At 45.0% G+C, this 16,927-nt stretch overlaps 1 protein-coding gene across 3 annotated transcripts in view; it reads left to right on the top strand.

Moving 5' to 3' along the window:
* SLC13A3 (solute carrier family 13 member 3) overlaps positions 1–16,927 on the top strand; it is an 85,281-nt gene that overhangs the window by 35,144 nt on the left and 33,210 nt on the right. For all 3 annotated transcript variants that reach the window (XM_037810943.1, XM_037810944.1, XM_037810945.1), the window contains 3 exons: positions 2,289–2,452; positions 13,109–13,175; positions 15,763–15,948. In XM_037810943.1, the coding sequence (XP_037666871.1) occupies positions 2,289–2,452; positions 13,109–13,175; positions 15,763–15,948 (417 nt within the window). The remainder of the gene's footprint in view (positions 1–2,288; positions 2,453–13,108; positions 13,176–15,762; positions 15,949–16,927) is intronic.

Raw genomic sequence — 16,927 nt, 5'->3', positions numbered from 1 at the left:
ACTTATCGAGCACCCTGTGTGTGCCAGGAACAGTGCTAGGCCCTTGCCCTTGGGTAGTTGTTCTCATAGGTGTGTAAGAATCACCTGGGAAGCAGGTTAAAATGCTGATTCCCAGGTCTGCCCCTGGGATTCCTGTTCAGTAGTTTTAGAAGTGCTAGAATCTGCATTTTTAGCAGTATGCTTGGGCTGAATCCCAGCTAACCTGCTCTGGAAAATCACTCACCTCTCTCTGCCCCAGGTTCCTCACCTGTAAAATGATGACATAAAAGCTCCTCTTTCATAGAGTTGCTGTGAGGATTAAAATGAGTGACTACAAGTATATCCCTTAGAACTGCTATTTAGCAGCCCAGGTGATGGGGTGGGGAGAGGGTAGTTGAGAAGGTGAACATGGAGAGACTGGGATGCAGGGTCCAACTCTACAGGGTCTTGCGTCCCCTGGCTGGGCTTTAGACTTTTACTCTAAGAGGATTAGTTGGCCTTTAAAACAGGGTTGTTGTTGTTGTTGTCTTAATCTTTTTGTTGTTGTATTCAACGAACCCCTTTGATGATTTGGTGAATCTTATATGGATTCCTTCTCAGAATAATGTTTTTAAATGCATAAAGTACAACACATAGGATCTGGAAAAAACCAACCCAGCAACAACAATTACATCAAAATGTGTCATCCACATTTTTAAAAGAAACACAAACGTGCGATATAGTAACACACATGCCTCTGGATTAGCACAGTGAATGATGAGGTCTAGCAATGGGCCTGGTCTCATCTATACTTAGAGTGTCAATGACATTTCAGGATGTCTGCGACTATCATAATGTAATGTGAAAATACCTATGGTTTTCATAGTCTCAGGCCTTGCTAGTGCTAATGAACTTTGTGGCCTACATTTATTATGGAAGGAAACAGTAAATTTCCATCCTATGTTAGTAAAAGAAAGATTTCATTTCCCCTCCCCCTATTTCAGAACCCCAATTATATCCACAGATGGCCTGGTTAGGAATCTCTGCTTTAAAGACTTTTACGCTGGGGAGTGACATGACCAGATTTGTATTTTTAAAAGATTCTCTTGGCTGCCATGTGGAGAAGGGACAAGGGAGTAGAACTGGGTGGGGCCATGTTCATTGGGTGTCCCACCCATTATATGGGTGTCCACACAGGAGCTTGGACTGGCGTGGTAGCAGTAGAGTTGAACAGAATAGATAGATTTGAGGACTCCTAAGGTGATAAAATCAATGGATTGGATGGGGGAGGTGGTGGTGACGAAGAAGTTTCTGGATGACTCTCAGGTTCCTTGCATCTGCTGAACCAAGAGCCCTGCTAAGCTCTGTAGATGTTCCTCGTGGAGGGACCCTCAGTCCAGTGGGAGCATCTCCATCCATAGAACTGATTCCAGCAGAAAGTGGACTGTGATACCCACAGGGTCCGTTGTGTGTGGGAGCCCACAGGAGGGGCAGGGACAGGTACCTTCGTGGATGAGGTAACATCGAGCTGGACTTTGAAGAATGCGTGAGGCTACTAGCAAACATCCTATAAAGTTAAAAGAATTACAACAGTATGGAAATAGTGCAGAAACAGATCAAAGAAACAGAACAAATAATCTAGAAGAAATTCAAATTGTTCAGGAAGGGAGCGATTATTCAATAAACGGTGGGTGTTAGGATAATCAGTTTACTCATTGGGAAAAAAAATTTATTGAGATCTTCATTTTACCCTCTGCATCTAAGTAAATTCCAGGTGGATGAAAGAGTGCAATGTAAAGAAAAAAGTCATGAAACTCAGATTCCTGTTGGTGGGAACAGAACAAACAAAGGCAGGAGGCAGGAGAGTTCCAGGCATGCTCGGACGCTGGCGAGAACTTCAGCGTTGCCTCTGCAGTGGTGTCTGGGTAGGAGAGGGAGGAGAACGTGGGGGCAGGATGGGAAGGCCATGTGGGGCAAGACGGTGGAGAGTCTTGGTACCAAACCCAGGCAACTTTATTCTGCAGTGAGAGCCATCAAGGGCTTGGGGGCAAAGAAGGAAAAATTTCAGGGTTGAGGTGTCTTCAGAACTGTATTACTTTGGGTACTCGTGATCAGTTCACTTCAATACTCTGAGCCACAGTTTCCTTGGATCTAAAATAAGCCTGGTAAGTGGGTTGGGTCCCAGCTTGGCCACTGACTTGCCTTCTCTGGACTTCAACTTTCTATCTGTAAAATGGGTGGGTTGGACTCCTCAGGGGTGGCAAACGGGAGGCAGAGGGCCTCCTGGACCCTGGGCTCTGGATCTGCCTGTAACTCCCTCTATCCTCCAGGCTCATCCTGGGCATGATGGTGACCACCTCCTTCCTGTCCATGTGGCTGAGCAACACCGCCTCCACTGCCATGATGCTGCCCATCGCCAGCGCCATCCTGAAGAGTCTCTTTGACCCGAAGGAGACACGGAAGGACGTCGGCTGGAAGAGTGAAGAAAGCACAGGTGAGGCCGTACAAAGGGCTGGGGCCAATGCCACCGATGTGGGGAAGTGGGAGTGGGGATGTCCAAGGGGTACCAGGAAAGACTCATTTATTGAACACCTACTATGCACTGGGTGTTTTAATAATAATCATAACAGAATCAGATAAGTCAAACGTGGTGTCTTGCTTCTCAAAATCTGCATGTTTTGAGCACTTACTGTGTACTAAAAGATGAGTTAAACACTTTAAATATATTATCTCCATTAATGCTTGAAACAACCCTAGTTTTAGTAATGGAAGGTGGTGATGGTAGCACAACATTGTAAAAGTAATTAATGCCACTGAAGTATACACCCCAAAAGGTTAAAGTAGCAAATTTTATGTTTTTTTAAATATATATATATGCATATATATACGTATATCCGCAATAAAACAAAAAACAGCCCTATGAAGTAGGCACTGTGATTAAACCTTATTTTAAAGCATTCAAAGAGATGCTCAAAATCCCAATGCCCAGAGAAATGCAAATGGAAACAACAAAAATAAGAGAGCTGGATGCTGCCCAGTGTTGGTGGGGATGGGGGCCATAGGAATTCACATGCACTGCTAGAGAGAGAGTGTGGGCTGGGTCAGCCTTTCTTAAAAGCATTCTGGAAGTATTTAATCAGGTTAAATGTACACACACCCTGTAATCCAGCAGTTTGCTCCTAGATGCAAATCCCAAAGGAATTTCTACATAGGCCCCTAAGCGGAAATGCGTGATAATATCACTGCAGTGTTATCTGTGATAGGGGGAGTTTACAGCCACACAGGCTTCATCACTAGCAAAGGGGTAGGTAAAATGTGGTGGAAAAATAAACAATTCTAGGAAATAAAGATTAAAAGAACACAGTTGTGTAAATGAATCTCATAGAGATTCATTATGAGGGAAAAAAAAAACAAACCAGAATGAGAAATAGAACACCATACAAATATGGAAATTAAAAATACACACAACTGACAAAACGTTTTGCAAGCACATAAACAAAAAGCTACATGTGAAACACATCAGAATGGTTCCTATGGGAAAATGGGATGGGAAACAGGGATAATAGGGACTAAAAAATAAATAAGTAAATAAAGCAAAGGAGAGGTTGTCTGCAGCAGAGTGATAATGTGCTTCTCAGTTTGATTCCCAAACTCTCTGCAATTGCATTCTAAAACAAAACGAAACCCAAGCCCAGAGAGGGGAAGTAAACTTCCTCAGATCACACAGCAGGCAGATGCCAAGATGGAATCTGAACTCTGGCAGTCTGGCTCCAGAGCTCATACTCTCACCCATGAAACCAAATATATCAGTGAGAGTTCTTTTGGCTGCAAGTAAAAGAATGTTGGTGTACATTTGGCTTAAAGAATAGGGGTTTACACAGTGAGGTACTGCATCACTTCCATAAGGATGACTATTATTAAAAAACAGAAAATAACAAGTGTTGGAGAGGATGTGGAGAAATTGGAATTCTCGTGCATTGTTGGTGGGAATGTAAAATGGTGCAACCATTGTGGAAGGCAGAATGGCAATTCCTCCAAAAGTTAAATATAGAATTACCATTGACCCAACAATCCTACTTCCAAAGAGAGTAAAAACAGGATGGCAAACAGATACTTGTACACCAGTGTTTATAACAGCATTATTCACAATAGCCTAAAGCTAGAAAAAAACAAATGTCTACCAACAAATGAATGGATAAACAGAATGTGGTACATACACACAATAGAATATTATTCGTCCATAACAAAAAATGAAGTTATGAGACATGCTGCAACATGGAAGAACCTTGAAAACATTATGATCAGTAATATAAGCTAGAGTCATAAGGACAAACACTGTATACCACTTATAAGAGATGACTAGAAATAGCAAATTCACAGAGATATAAAACAAATTAGAGACTGCCAGTTAGATTAGGGGGAAGGTTGGAGAAAAGGGGTAGGGGAGTGTTGGTAAAAAAAATTTTTTAAAAAAGAAAAAATAAAGTAACAAAAATCCAAATATATTTATCTATATGGACATTGTTACTTAACCAAGGTGGTGGTGGTGGTGGTGGGGAGGGAGGGGGGTGTAGAAAGAAAAGAACTATGGAGGGAAAAAAAGAAGAAAAGAATGGGGGTTTATTTTCTCAAATGTCAGGAAGTCAACAGAAAACCTGAGTCAGAATGAATTCAGATGCACAGCGACCTCGGCGCTTTCCCTCGGCATCTCCATGATTCCCTTGGCCTTTCTCTCTTGGTTGCAAAGTGGCTGCCACATCATGTCCACTTTAAATCCTCTCACTTTTAATTTACATAAATGCATGTATTAATTTACAGTGAATGCCGTAACAAATGACCTCAAACCGGGGTGGCTTAAAACAACAGAAATTACTCTCCGACAGTTTTGGAAGCCAAAAGTCTGCACTCAAGGTTTTGGCAGGGTTGATTCCTCCTGGAGGCCCTGAGGGAGAGGCTGCTCCATGCTCCTCTCCTCACTTTTGGGAGCTGCCCCTCATTTTTGGTGTCCCCTGGCTTGTAGACATGTCACTCCAATCTCTGCCTCCATTTTTACATGGCCTTCCTCTTTGTGTGTCTGTCTTCTCCTCTTCTGTCTCTTAAAAGGACTCTTGTCACTGGATTTAGGGCCCACCCCTTCCAGGATGGTGTCATCATGATATTCTTACCTTAAATACATCTGAAAAGACCATTTTTCCAAATAAGGTCACAGCCACAGTTTCCAGGTGAACATATCTTTTGGGAGAACATCGTTCAATCACTAGGATGTATTTTAAAAGGAACCTTTCAATTGGTACATATGTAGGAAGAGATTACCAATTCCCTAATCCACCCCCCGCAGTATTGATTCTTCCTCTGTTCTTTTAGTAACAGAATCCTCACATGGGCACATGGCTGAGCAGCAAAAAGAGTGAATTTCCCAGCTTCCTTTGCATTTAGATGTGGTCACGTGACTAAGTTTAGCCAATGGGATAAGGATGGAAATGATGTGTAGTGTCTGGGTTTTGCCCTTCCCACTCTGCTTCCTGGTGATGGAGAGTGGGAGATGCCACCTGAGCCCAAAGATGGAAGCTGCCTGCTGAGAGATGGACGGCAGATCTGCCAGTAGCTCTGGACCATTTGCCTCAACTAATGCAAAAACAGTATCCATGAAGGCATGAGTTTTGTGTGCTAGTTATAGTTTTTCAAATATGCATTAAAATCAAATATCTATTAAAAATGTAAATGTTGACCCATGAATCATCTAAGTTAATCTTGCTGCCAGTGGTATGAGTATTTCCCCATCAGCACTAAGGGATCTGCTTATTTTATTTCCACAATAGCCCAGAAAGCTAGAAATGATTAAAAAACTTTACAGATGTGATTCAGAGAGTGAAATGTCCAGAATCACGTTGTTGGTAAAGTGGCAGAGCTGGTATCTACGCAATGGCAAAGTCTTTCACGAGATGCCCCGTGGCAGGGATCAGCAAACATTGTCGGTAAATGAGCAGATAGTAAGTGTTTGAGGCTTTATGGGTTAGAGGATCTCTTTCACAACTGCTCAACTAGTACAGAAGCAGCCATAGACGATATGTAAATGAGAGGACATGGCTGTGGGCCAATAAAACTTTATTTATGGATTCTGAAATTGGAATTTCATATGATTTTTCACTTCACAAAATATTATTCTTCTAAAGAATTTTTTCAACCATTTAAAAAAAAATGTAAAAACCATTCTGAGATGGTAGACTGTAAAAATAAAAAGACAGGTGGCAGGCCAGATTCTACCTGTGGGCCGTAGTTTAACGAGCTCTGCTCTGCAGCATCGGCTTAACTGGTTTTCAAACTGCTCTCTCCCCAACCTTGGGGTGCCAAGAGACCTGCCTCACAGTCACCCCGGGATGGCAGCAATCAGCTTGGACTCTGCCCTTTTCCCCCATTTCAACCCCAGCTGCCCCACTTCGTCTGTTTTATTCACTGGGCTTCGAGTCATAATAACAGATGATGTTTCACACTTGCTTTATGTAAGGACCTTTCCAAGGCCTTGCATCTGAATGAGGTGGACCTAGCATTGGCCTCCTATAGAGGGATGGAAATTGGGGGAAAAAATCAGAGGGTAAAGTGTTCCCCAGGGCCACACAGCTTTAAACCAGGGTCTCGGTATTTTGAATCCAGGCTGGCTGACTTCAGAGCTCACACTCTTCCCCTGTGTTATTCTGCCCCATGCCAAAATTTTTTCAGAGAGTCGTCTGTTGGCCAAAAAAATATTTGAAAGCCAAGCTCTTTCATTATGAAGATGAAAAACCTGAGTCCCGGAAAGGGGAAGGGTTTTGCCCTAGGTCACAGGCCTCGGGTCCGTCACCAGGCCAAATCCAGAGTCCCTTCCTCCAGGGCTGTGATGGCGGGAGGCAGGCGATCCTGGGGGGCTGGGGCAGACACCTACTTTCTCAGGCAGCGGGATCAGAAGGCAGAGATTGGTTAATGATCAGCTGCTAAAGCCTGACACAAGGCTAATTCCAATGTAAAGAGAGGTGTTCCCTTTCACCCAATTTGTGTGCTGTGTTGGGATGGCTGGAAGTGAGGACAGGGGTAGAGGGAGTGGAGACTGTTAGTGGGGCCAGGACAGGAGCTTCAGGGCTTTCAGTTCATGAAGGAGACCTGCAGCAACCACACAACAGCAACAAAAATGAGGATGTGAGCTGTCCTTTTCTGAGGACTTGTCATATCCTGGGCACTGTGCTACCATTCACTCATTTCATTCATGCCTGTTCACCCATTTAATCCTCCCAGTAGCACTATAGTTCCATTCTACAGATGGGGAGACTGAGGCTCAGAGAGGCTAAAGGATTTCTCCAAAGTAATTTGGTGAGCTTGTTGTTAAGTTCTGTCTGAATCCAGAGTCTGTGCTTGTAGGCACAGTGCCATGGTGCCTGGTGCAGAGAGGAACAGAGCCTGGAGCCGGGTGGGGCCCGCTGGACAAGACTCTGGGGGGTCCTCAGCCTTGGAGGGCAGCCCTGCTCTTTCCAGTTCCTTTACCCAGTTCTTCTCCTCATACTGCCTGGGGACCCCAGGGGCCAATGGGGGACAGGGGTGCCTTCGGCAAAGCCCATCTATATGTGTGGCCCCATTGCATCCTCCCCACTGTGGCCCCACAGGGCAGGTTCTAGTCTTGTCCCCATTTTATAGAGGAGGCAACTGAGGCTCAGAGAGGTGAAGGGATTTGCCCAATGTCCCTTAGCCATGAAGGGGCCCAGCTGGCCTTAGGATCCAAACTCTTGGACTCGTTCCCCTTCTTGTCCCTGCCCCTCAAATACAATTGCCACTCATGTTTTTCCTTTAGGAAGTCCCAGATGCCATCATTTACAATGCCGTCTTTTGGGTTGGGTTAAGCATTGCCCTCCTCCTTTGCTCTTCATTCAAATTACTAATCCACCTTCTGAGATTCTTTCCTCAACTATAAAATAAGGATAAAACCTTCCATTTTGTATATACTGTTCTAAAGCTTACAAGAGAAATGAGCATTTGTCCCGTAATAAGTGGTTAATAACGTGGATGTTATATAAGAACGATTATATGATTTCCAGGAATTGGGGTTGGGGGCAGGTAATAAGACCCTATATCCTGAGACATGTTACAGTTTCCCCTACTTCTAGTTGAGAGGTATTTATTTGTTTACTTGTTTATTATCTGTCTCCCCCATGTAAACCCTAACTAAACTTCACAAGAGATTGTCTCAGTCCAGTTCACTGCTCTGAACAGCCTTCACTCGTGCAGTCTTGCTTACCTGGTACACTGGCACATAGTAGGCCTCCAATCAATGTGTTGGATTAGTGTATAAATGTAAGTGAATGGGCAGTAACTTCACTGCTCTAGGCCCCAGTTTCTTTACCCATCCTTCTAGGATGTTGTGAGTGTTAAATGGCTGTAAACCTGCCTAGTTTGGGAGATTGTGAGCTTCCCCAGGGCACTGATTTGATAAAGGAGCTCTTTCCTTAGAGTCTGCTGTATCTAAATCTCAAGAAAATTTCATTCACACTGGGAAGGTGAGGCTAGAGTTTTCAGTTCTTGGTCAGACCAGCAAAGCACCAACTAGCTGCCTTTGCAGATGTGTGAGATTCAAGGGGTGGCCAATCAGCAGACTGGGGCATCTTTATCCCAACCTTAACTGTCCTCCCTGGGCCTCAGTTTCCCCAGGTGTAAAAAGGAAGGTAATAAATCCTATCAAGCCTGTTCTGAGGCTGCCGCAAGATTATAACTATGAATGTTCTTAGTTCCCCAGCCTGATACAAACCCTGGGATTGTTATTGTTTGAATAGGACCTTACATAAGCACCGAGTTCCTGACTGGCTGTAATTTTTGGACCCAGAGGAAGTCAGAGCCTTTGGAGACTTTGTCCCACTGGCCTGCTTCCGTGTGGTCTCTTGGATCTGTGGGGCCACAGAAGGGTGGGGGTGGATGCCAGGTAAATGGTTAGGAGCGCTTAGCACCTTGGTTTTGCAATTTTTTCAACATCTTCACTGGTTTTATTTTCATTGTTGTCATAATTATTACAAAAATAATTTGTAGTATAAAAATTTATCCATTACTAATCTGCATAAAGAAAAAGTAAAACTCACTCCTTTGTAATCCTATATGTAATTACTGTTTGTAGTTTTATGTGTGCCAGTACCCTCCACTAATCTGTTTACAGTGTGTATCATCCTATATCAGGGTTCTCAAACTCAGCAGCAGCCAGGTTCTGTGAGTGAGTGAAAGGGCTGGGTGGGGACTGTGGCAAACTGGGAGCACACACCCTCTTTAAAGGCATGGGCAGCCACAGGGGGCCTCAATTTCCTCATTATAACTTCAGACCAGTTTCAACCTTGGCTGCCCAAAAGAATCACCTGCAGAGCTTTTCAAAAGTACCAGGAAAAATCCAGACCCTCTGGGGGTGGGGCCTGGGCATCCCAAGTGAGTCTCATGTTCGGCCAGGGCTGAGGAAGACATCCGCAGACGGTGCCTGAGATGCTGACGAGCTTTGTGCACGTCTGATGCTGTGTGGCAGCTCTGCTCCTGGCCCAGTGGGAAGGGTACAGAGTGAGCTAGAGATGGATGATGGCAGGGGGTCCCTGGGTTGGAGTTCTTCCTTTCCGGGCATCCCCCAGGGAGCAGCTTTGCCCTTCCCCCAGCAGTATGCTATTACCAGCGCTTCACTTCCCGCTTCAGTGCCCTGGGTACTGACCTCCGACATTGTATGTGGCTGTGTTCCCGTCACATTAGCCCTGAGGTCCTTGTCCCCAGGGCCTAGGGTGAGCTAACAGGACCCATAGCTCTCAGACCCCTCCTGGTGGTCAGCAGGGCCAGCCTCAGGCACAGCAAAATGGTACCTGCAGCCACCAGGGAATCCTGCTCCCTCGTGGTACCAACAGGGCGAGCACAGCCTGGGGTGGCAAGGGACCCCGTGAGCCAGGGAAGGCGCCAAGGCTGGGATCTAGACTCTTCCTTCTAGTCCTGAGGCTGGGAGGTGGCCTGATTTCCTTGTGAAGGGGAATCCCATGAAAACAAAACAAAACAAAACAAAACATTTTTCTTTCCTGATGGAGTTCCTTTAAAACTATCAATGTCCTTGAGCAAGACTCCCAGGAACACAACTGTAGTTAATCAAGTTGGGTTTACTATTCTTTGCAGCAAGGGAGAACACGGACTAGCATGTGTAACATACTATTACAGGATTTGGGCCATGGTTGGGTGATTTGGGAGAGGGTCTAAGGAAGTGGGGTTTGCTCCATATTGGGTGCCACCAGAAAGTGGGGGCAAATCTATGAGTGGGTAAAGAAGTCGTAGTCACTCGTTCAGCAAGAGAGGGGGTTGCTTGGTGTTTTGTGGGCAGCACAGTGACTTTGTTTTTGTCTGTGCTTAGACAACATTACGAAGTGGTCTTGCTTTGACTCATTTCATCATAGTCTCGGAGTGACTTTGTCAGGGTTGGTATTCTGTGAGAGTGTTTAGGTCCAACAGGAGAACACAATGTCCGAGCTGTGAGTGCCAGATCAGTTCTGAACATCGGGCTGCTTTTTTTTTCTTTCTTTCTCAAGAGTGACTCACAGTTACTAAATCTTTATGAGCGCTCAGCAACCTGTTAAATGCTTCAAATCAGAGGTTGGCAAACTTCAACCCACCAAATCCAGCCCGCCACCTGCTTCTTTGCAGTCTGTGAGCTAAGAACAGTTTTTATATTTTTAAATGGTTGAAATAAATAAAAAAGAAAAATATTTTTAACACAAGAATTCAAATATATTGAATTTAAATTTCAGTGTCTATAAATAGAGTTTTATTGGAACACAGTCATGCTCACTTGTTTCCATATTGTCTAAGGCTGCTTTCTTGCTACAGTGGAAATGGTGAAGTTGAGTAGTTGTGACAGGGACCCTGAGCTGCAAAGCCTAAAGTTTTTACTCTCTGGCCCTTTACAGAAGAAATTTGTTGGCTCCTGCTTTAAATGGATTAATTCCTTAATCCCCTCGACAACCCTAGGAGAATTGTTCACTTCCATTTTAGAGATGAAAGAACAGAGGTTCAGGGAGATTAAGGGATTTATTGAAACCAGGGTTTCTCTGCCTCGGCATTACTGACATTTTGAGTGGGATAATTCTTTGTCATAGAGGCCGTCCTATGCGTTATGGGATGTTCAGCAGCATCCCTGGCGTCTACCCACTAGATGCCAGTAGCAACCCCAACCCCAGTGGTGATACCCAAAAATGTCTCTAGACATTGCCAAATGTCTCTTGGGGGCAGAATTAACCCCAATTGGGAACCACTAATCTAATGTCACGCAGTTAGTAGGCGATGGAGCTATGACTTGAATCCAGAGCCCACGTGTTTAGCTACTGTCACACTTCCAACATCCAAGAGTGGGTTCCAGTGCTGTTGGTGGTGGTTCCATCTGCAAGAACTTTTAATTTGTTCCATCATGCTTGTCTCCAAAACACTGTCAGCACCACCTGGGGATATAGTTCTAAGGAGCAGAGATATACTTCTTAAACACTGTCCCTCTTTGCTCAAACACTCCCCTTGCTCTTGTTGGACTCAGAGGAGAAGTCAAAGTCCTTATTGTGAACTGTGAGACCTCTGCAAAATCCAGCACCTTCCTGACACCCCCATTCTTTGTCACTCCTCTCCTCCTACCTCCCACTAGTCTCCCTTCTGCTTTCCCAACACACCAGGCCCACTCCCCACCTCAGGACTCTGCTGGATGCACCTGCTCAGTCAGATCTTCCTTTAAACCATCCTTTAAAGTACGTCAACCCCACTCCCATCCCAGAACACCTTGTTTTCCTTCCCTCCTTTATTTTTCTCCCTAAAACTCATCTCCATCTGACACTATATATTATACTTATTTATTTGTTTAAGGTCTATCTCCCCCGCCAGAAGGTAAGCTCCACAAGAGCATGGTTTTCATCTGACTTGCCGCTCAATGCCAGGCAATAAGATTCACTCCTTAAAGGTTTATCAGTGGATTGGCCTGGAATCAGGGTTCATGTAAACTGAGTTCTGGGCATTGGCCCTAGGCTCTGAGTTACACGGAGCTCTCATCTCAGAAGAACTGAAACACATCCACAACTCATTTACTCTCAGCATTTCCACCATCACCAGCCTAGTTCAGCCACCATCGTTCTTCATCCTGAAAACACAGTAGATCCCAAACTGGTCTCCAAGTTTCCACTCCCGCTCCCTGCAGACAGTTCTTTCCCACCAGGCCCAGAGATGTTTGCACAATATAAATCATATCCTTTCCCTCTTGGCTCTAAATTCTGCAGGGGATCACCATGCTTGATATGGCTGCTGCTGACCTCTTCCCCTCCACCTCCCTCTCCCTCAGTCCTCCCCTATTCACTACTTCCCTGGCACACTGGCCTTCTCCAGGTTCCCCAAATGTGCCGAGCTCCTCCTTACCTCAGGAACCTTTGCACTTGCTATTCCTGCTGCCGGAAACCATCTTCCCACCACTCTTCCCATGATTGGCTCCTTTTTATCCCTGAGGTCTCAGATCAAATGCCACCAGCTCATAGCATCTTCTCTGATGACCTGATCACAAGTAGCCCTTCTTGCTCCTTCTCCCCTCTCTGCCAGTCACTTTCCACTAGATTTTCCAGTTTTATTTCCTCTATGTATTCATAACTACCTGAAATGTTCTTTATTCATTTATTGTCTGCCTCCCTTTCTAGAATGAATATATCCTTCATAAGAACAGGGACCTTGTTCTTTTCTGTGTAAAGTACGTAGTGAATAACACATTGTAGGTGCTTAATAAATATTTTTTGAATCACTGAATGATGGACAATTGGAGCCACTCATCCCATTGCTGATCCATTACCACTCATAGCTAGTCTTTCCCAAATATCTCCCTGGGATGGCTGCTCAGGTAAGCCTAGGGCTTGAGATCTGTGTTTTCAAGCAGCCTTGCAGCTAGCTCCCTGCCCGCAGGCCTGAGGCCATCTCCAGGTATGGATGGGCCAGGAGGACAGTATGTTGAGTGCCATTTTTTTTTTTTTTTTTTTTCAATTCAGTGAAGATTGTGGGATCCCTGGCAAGGTGGGGGACCTGAAGAAGCATTTTTGATTTACCAGACAAGAATGGGAACATTCTTGTCTCATTTGTTATATTACACTAAAGACATCATGCCTTTTCCTCCTAGCTGCTGGACGGAGAAATGGCCTGCACACTGTACCCACGGAGATGCAATTTCTTGCCAGCACAGAAGAGTGAGTTCCTGGTAAACTTCATAAAGGAGTCAGCCCTTGATCCAAGGCAATGATAAACAAAAATGCATTGGCTGCAAGCAATGCCCCTCCTAGCCCTAAATTTTTCTCCGAATGACCAAATGCCCAAGTTTCCACCAGTCATCCATTTGGCTTAGGCATGTATCTCTGCAGCCTCCTTAAAAAATTAAGAGACCCCAAAGAGCAAGGCAGAGCAAACTACATAATAGTTAAGGAGGAAATGGGTGCAGAGAGCATCAAGAAGCTCTACATATGGGAAAGATCCTATGAAACCATCATAATTCTTCACACCTATATGACTTGGAAAGCATCTTCACATCATTGTTGCATTTAAACTTTACATTATGACAGAGTGGTTAAGATCATGGGTTTGGAGTCAGGCAGACCTAACTTTGAACTCTGGCTTTGCCACTTATCAGCTGTGCAACTTGGACAAGTCACTTAACCACTCTGAGGCTCAGTCTTCTCCTATCAACTGGGCATGATTTTGGGACCCACCTTCTAGGGTTGTTTTGAGATTAATTGAGATAATGTCCATAAAGCAGGTTGCTCAGGCCTCCCATGTGCAGGTGGTAGTCTTGTCATAACAGCCTTGTTATCTTAATTTAAGGGCAATGAACCAGCAGGGGGTAAAATGACTTGCCCATAGCAGGAGCTTACGATGAGCTAGGCACTGGTCTGGGTGCAGGGGATGTGGCAATAAACAGACAAAAATACCCAGACTTTGGGGGGCTTACATTCCAGTGACAAGAAACAAATGAGAGAGTAAAATGCATAGGTTGTCAGATGATTGGTAGGTGCTGTGGAGGAGAACAAAGCTGGAAGGAGGGAGAGCGGCTGGTGGGTGGGAAAGGGAAGTTTTAAAATGGGTGGTCAGGGAAGGCAGGAGGCGAGGGGTCTTGCCAGTATTTGTGGGAATAATGTTCTAAGCAGAGGCACCAGAGGGTCCCGAGGGTTCAAAGAGCAGTGGAAGCCAGTATAGCTGGAACCACGCGAGTGGGCATAGAAAATGGGGTCAGAGAGGTTGCTTGGGAGGTGAGAGGGCAGAGCATGTAGGACCTCAGAGGCCATTGATATAGCCTTGACTTTGTGTAGAAGGGGGCTGATGGAAGGTTTTAGCAGAGGAAGGACATGACATGACACATCTGTTTGTTCCCATGGCCTAGGCTCCTTCCCAGCAGCATGTTTGAGAGCTGGGAGTCTGGCTCTGAGACATGGGTTCTGCGGTTGGCCCAGCCACTCACTTCCATGAGATCTGGGCATCTGTGTTGAGTATCTTCCCCTGCAGAACTTATACTAGGAGTTTCCAAAAGGGAAGAGACCCAAGGCCCACCTTCTGGAGCTCTGTGTCCATTGGATGCAAACACCTTCCTTTTTCTGGGCCTCAGGGGCCCGTCTTGCTCTCTCATCTTCACTGTGAGGCTCAGTCTGATTGGGTCCCCAAGTCTAAGGGGGGGTCCAAGACCAGGCCCTTTTGCCCCTAAGAAGTCAGGCCACAACAGCAGCTCCACTACTTCCAGTCACTGCCTTCTTTCCACACTGGAAACAGACTACTCAGACCCCAGATCTGTGTCCCTGTTGCCCTCTGGGGAAGGGGCCCCTCTTGTAGAAATTAAGGTCAGAGGGATTTAAATTATCTTTCATTCTTAAGAAATTTTTTGATTTGTTACACAAGGAGCAATTCTTAATTTTATTCATTTTTAACCCTTTATAATTGCTCAAATTTTAAAAATGCTGTTAAATAAAAAGAAAATATACTCAGCATTTTCTTCCCAGGGATCACCATTGAAACAGTTACATGAATATCATTCTGGACTATTCCTTGATATCTCTCCATATTCATAAATGTATTTTTAAAATAAAAAATCAATGCTAGGTCTGCTATATTATAATCTGCTTTTTCACTTTTTGTAGTATAGTAAACATCTTTTTACCTCAATAAATATATGTCAGCATAGTTATCTTGTAATTATATAATAAACAATTCTTTAACTTCACAAAGAAACAAACAAACAAAATACAAAGGAAAAAAAGAGAAAAAACTCCATAATTTCACCCCTGAGAAAGGCACCAAACCAATTTTATGTATACTGTTCTTGATTTTTCTTAGTACTCATATATTCATAAAATGTTTGAGTATTTTTAAAATATAAACCTAGGTAGCACTGTAACCTGCTTTTTCACTTTAATTTGTGTAGTGGGCATCTTCCATCATTTTTTATTGAGGCATTGTTGTTCCATCCTGTAAAAGGACCATCTTTATTCAGCCAATCCCTTTTTGATGGACATTAAGTTGTTTTCAGTTTTTAAATTATATTTAATGCCACACTGAATTCCCTTATGCTCACACCTGGGGCACTTGCCCGATTATTTCTTTGGGATAAATTTTTAGAAGTGGAATAGCTGAGCTGAAGGGTGCACATTCTTAAAGGTTTGTGCCACCCAGTACCAAATTGCCTTCAGAGAGTCCATTTAACTCCTCTAAACCCCCAGTCGTGCGCGGCCTGTTTCCTCACGAGTCCAGGAATTCTGCCTGTTCTGAATGGCTTCTCTTTGGGTTTGTTTAAAGCCAGGACCGCCCCAATGAGGTGGAGGCGCCGCTCGATCTACCAGCTGACGTCAGGAAGGAGGAAGAATATCGCAGGAACATCTGGAAGGGCTTCCTCATCTCCATCCCCTACTCAGCCAGTATCGGGGGCACTGCTACCCTCACTGGCACGGCCCCCAACCTCATCCTGCTTGGCCAGCTCAAGAGGTAAAAGCAAGTGCTCCCAGCCACTGGGTTCTCGCCTCCTCTTCTCCTCCTACCTTCTTCATTCAACATGCAGAGAGTGCATCTTGAGCACCTTCTATTTACTGGGCTCTGGGAACGCAGCACATGGACAGAACCCAGCCAAGTCCCTGATCCTGGAGCTTGCAACACGCCTCCCTGGGCATGCAGCCCACCCCTTCTCCTGCCCTGGGTCTTACCTCACAGCCCTTGGCCATGGCGAAGCCCCCTGCCAGGAGAAGGATGATGTTCCAAGGCACCGTCTCCTGGGCCTTCTTCCACGTCAGCAGGGGCTCTGTCTCTGTGTTGTGAGATGCTTGGAGAAAGGGGGGCACACTTAGGGACGCTCAGCCTAAAGAAGGGTCCCCCACCCCTGCAGCCGCATCTTTGTGGGAACACTCATCTGATTTTGGAGTTTTGGGGAAGGAAACCACAAGAATCAAAATGAGGCGTCTGCTCTGTTCAGGATGGAAACAATTTTCACGGTTCCCATGGCTTGAGCATTTTATGGAACCAGGCATTGCACACACAGGGCATCGTTTAAATCTCACAACAGCCCTTCCAGGATAAGTGGGGGCTTCCGTCCTAGTGGGATAAGTTATGAAATGAAATGAACAGGACGATAGGATAGAAGTGTCAGGAGTGGAGTGTTATTTAATATAGGTTGGTCATGGGCATCCTCTCTGATAAGGTGGCGTTTGGCCACAGACCTGAAGGAGAGGGAGTGAGGCCATGGACACAGACGGGAAAAGCATTCCAGACAGAGGGAACAGCTAGTGCAAAGGCCTGGAGGTGAAGACACTCCTCGGAAAGTTCAAGGAACAGCAAGAAGATTAGTGTGGATGGAATGCAGATGGCCAGGGATTGAGAAGAAAAGAGAAAGATTCTCAGGCTGCATGACTTGAACATTCCATTATTCCAAGCTCCTGAGTTCTAAGATTTTAAGAATTCTAGCATTTCAAGA

Source organism: Choloepus didactylus, chromosome 19, assembly GCF_015220235.1.
Source record: "Choloepus didactylus isolate mChoDid1 chromosome 19, mChoDid1.pri, whole genome shotgun sequence".
NCBI classification, from domain to species: Eukaryota; Metazoa; Chordata; class Mammalia; order Pilosa; family Megalonychidae; genus Choloepus; species Choloepus didactylus.
The sequence above is the reverse complement of the archived record's forward strand: the minus strand, read 5'-3'. Positions and strand labels throughout refer to the sequence as shown.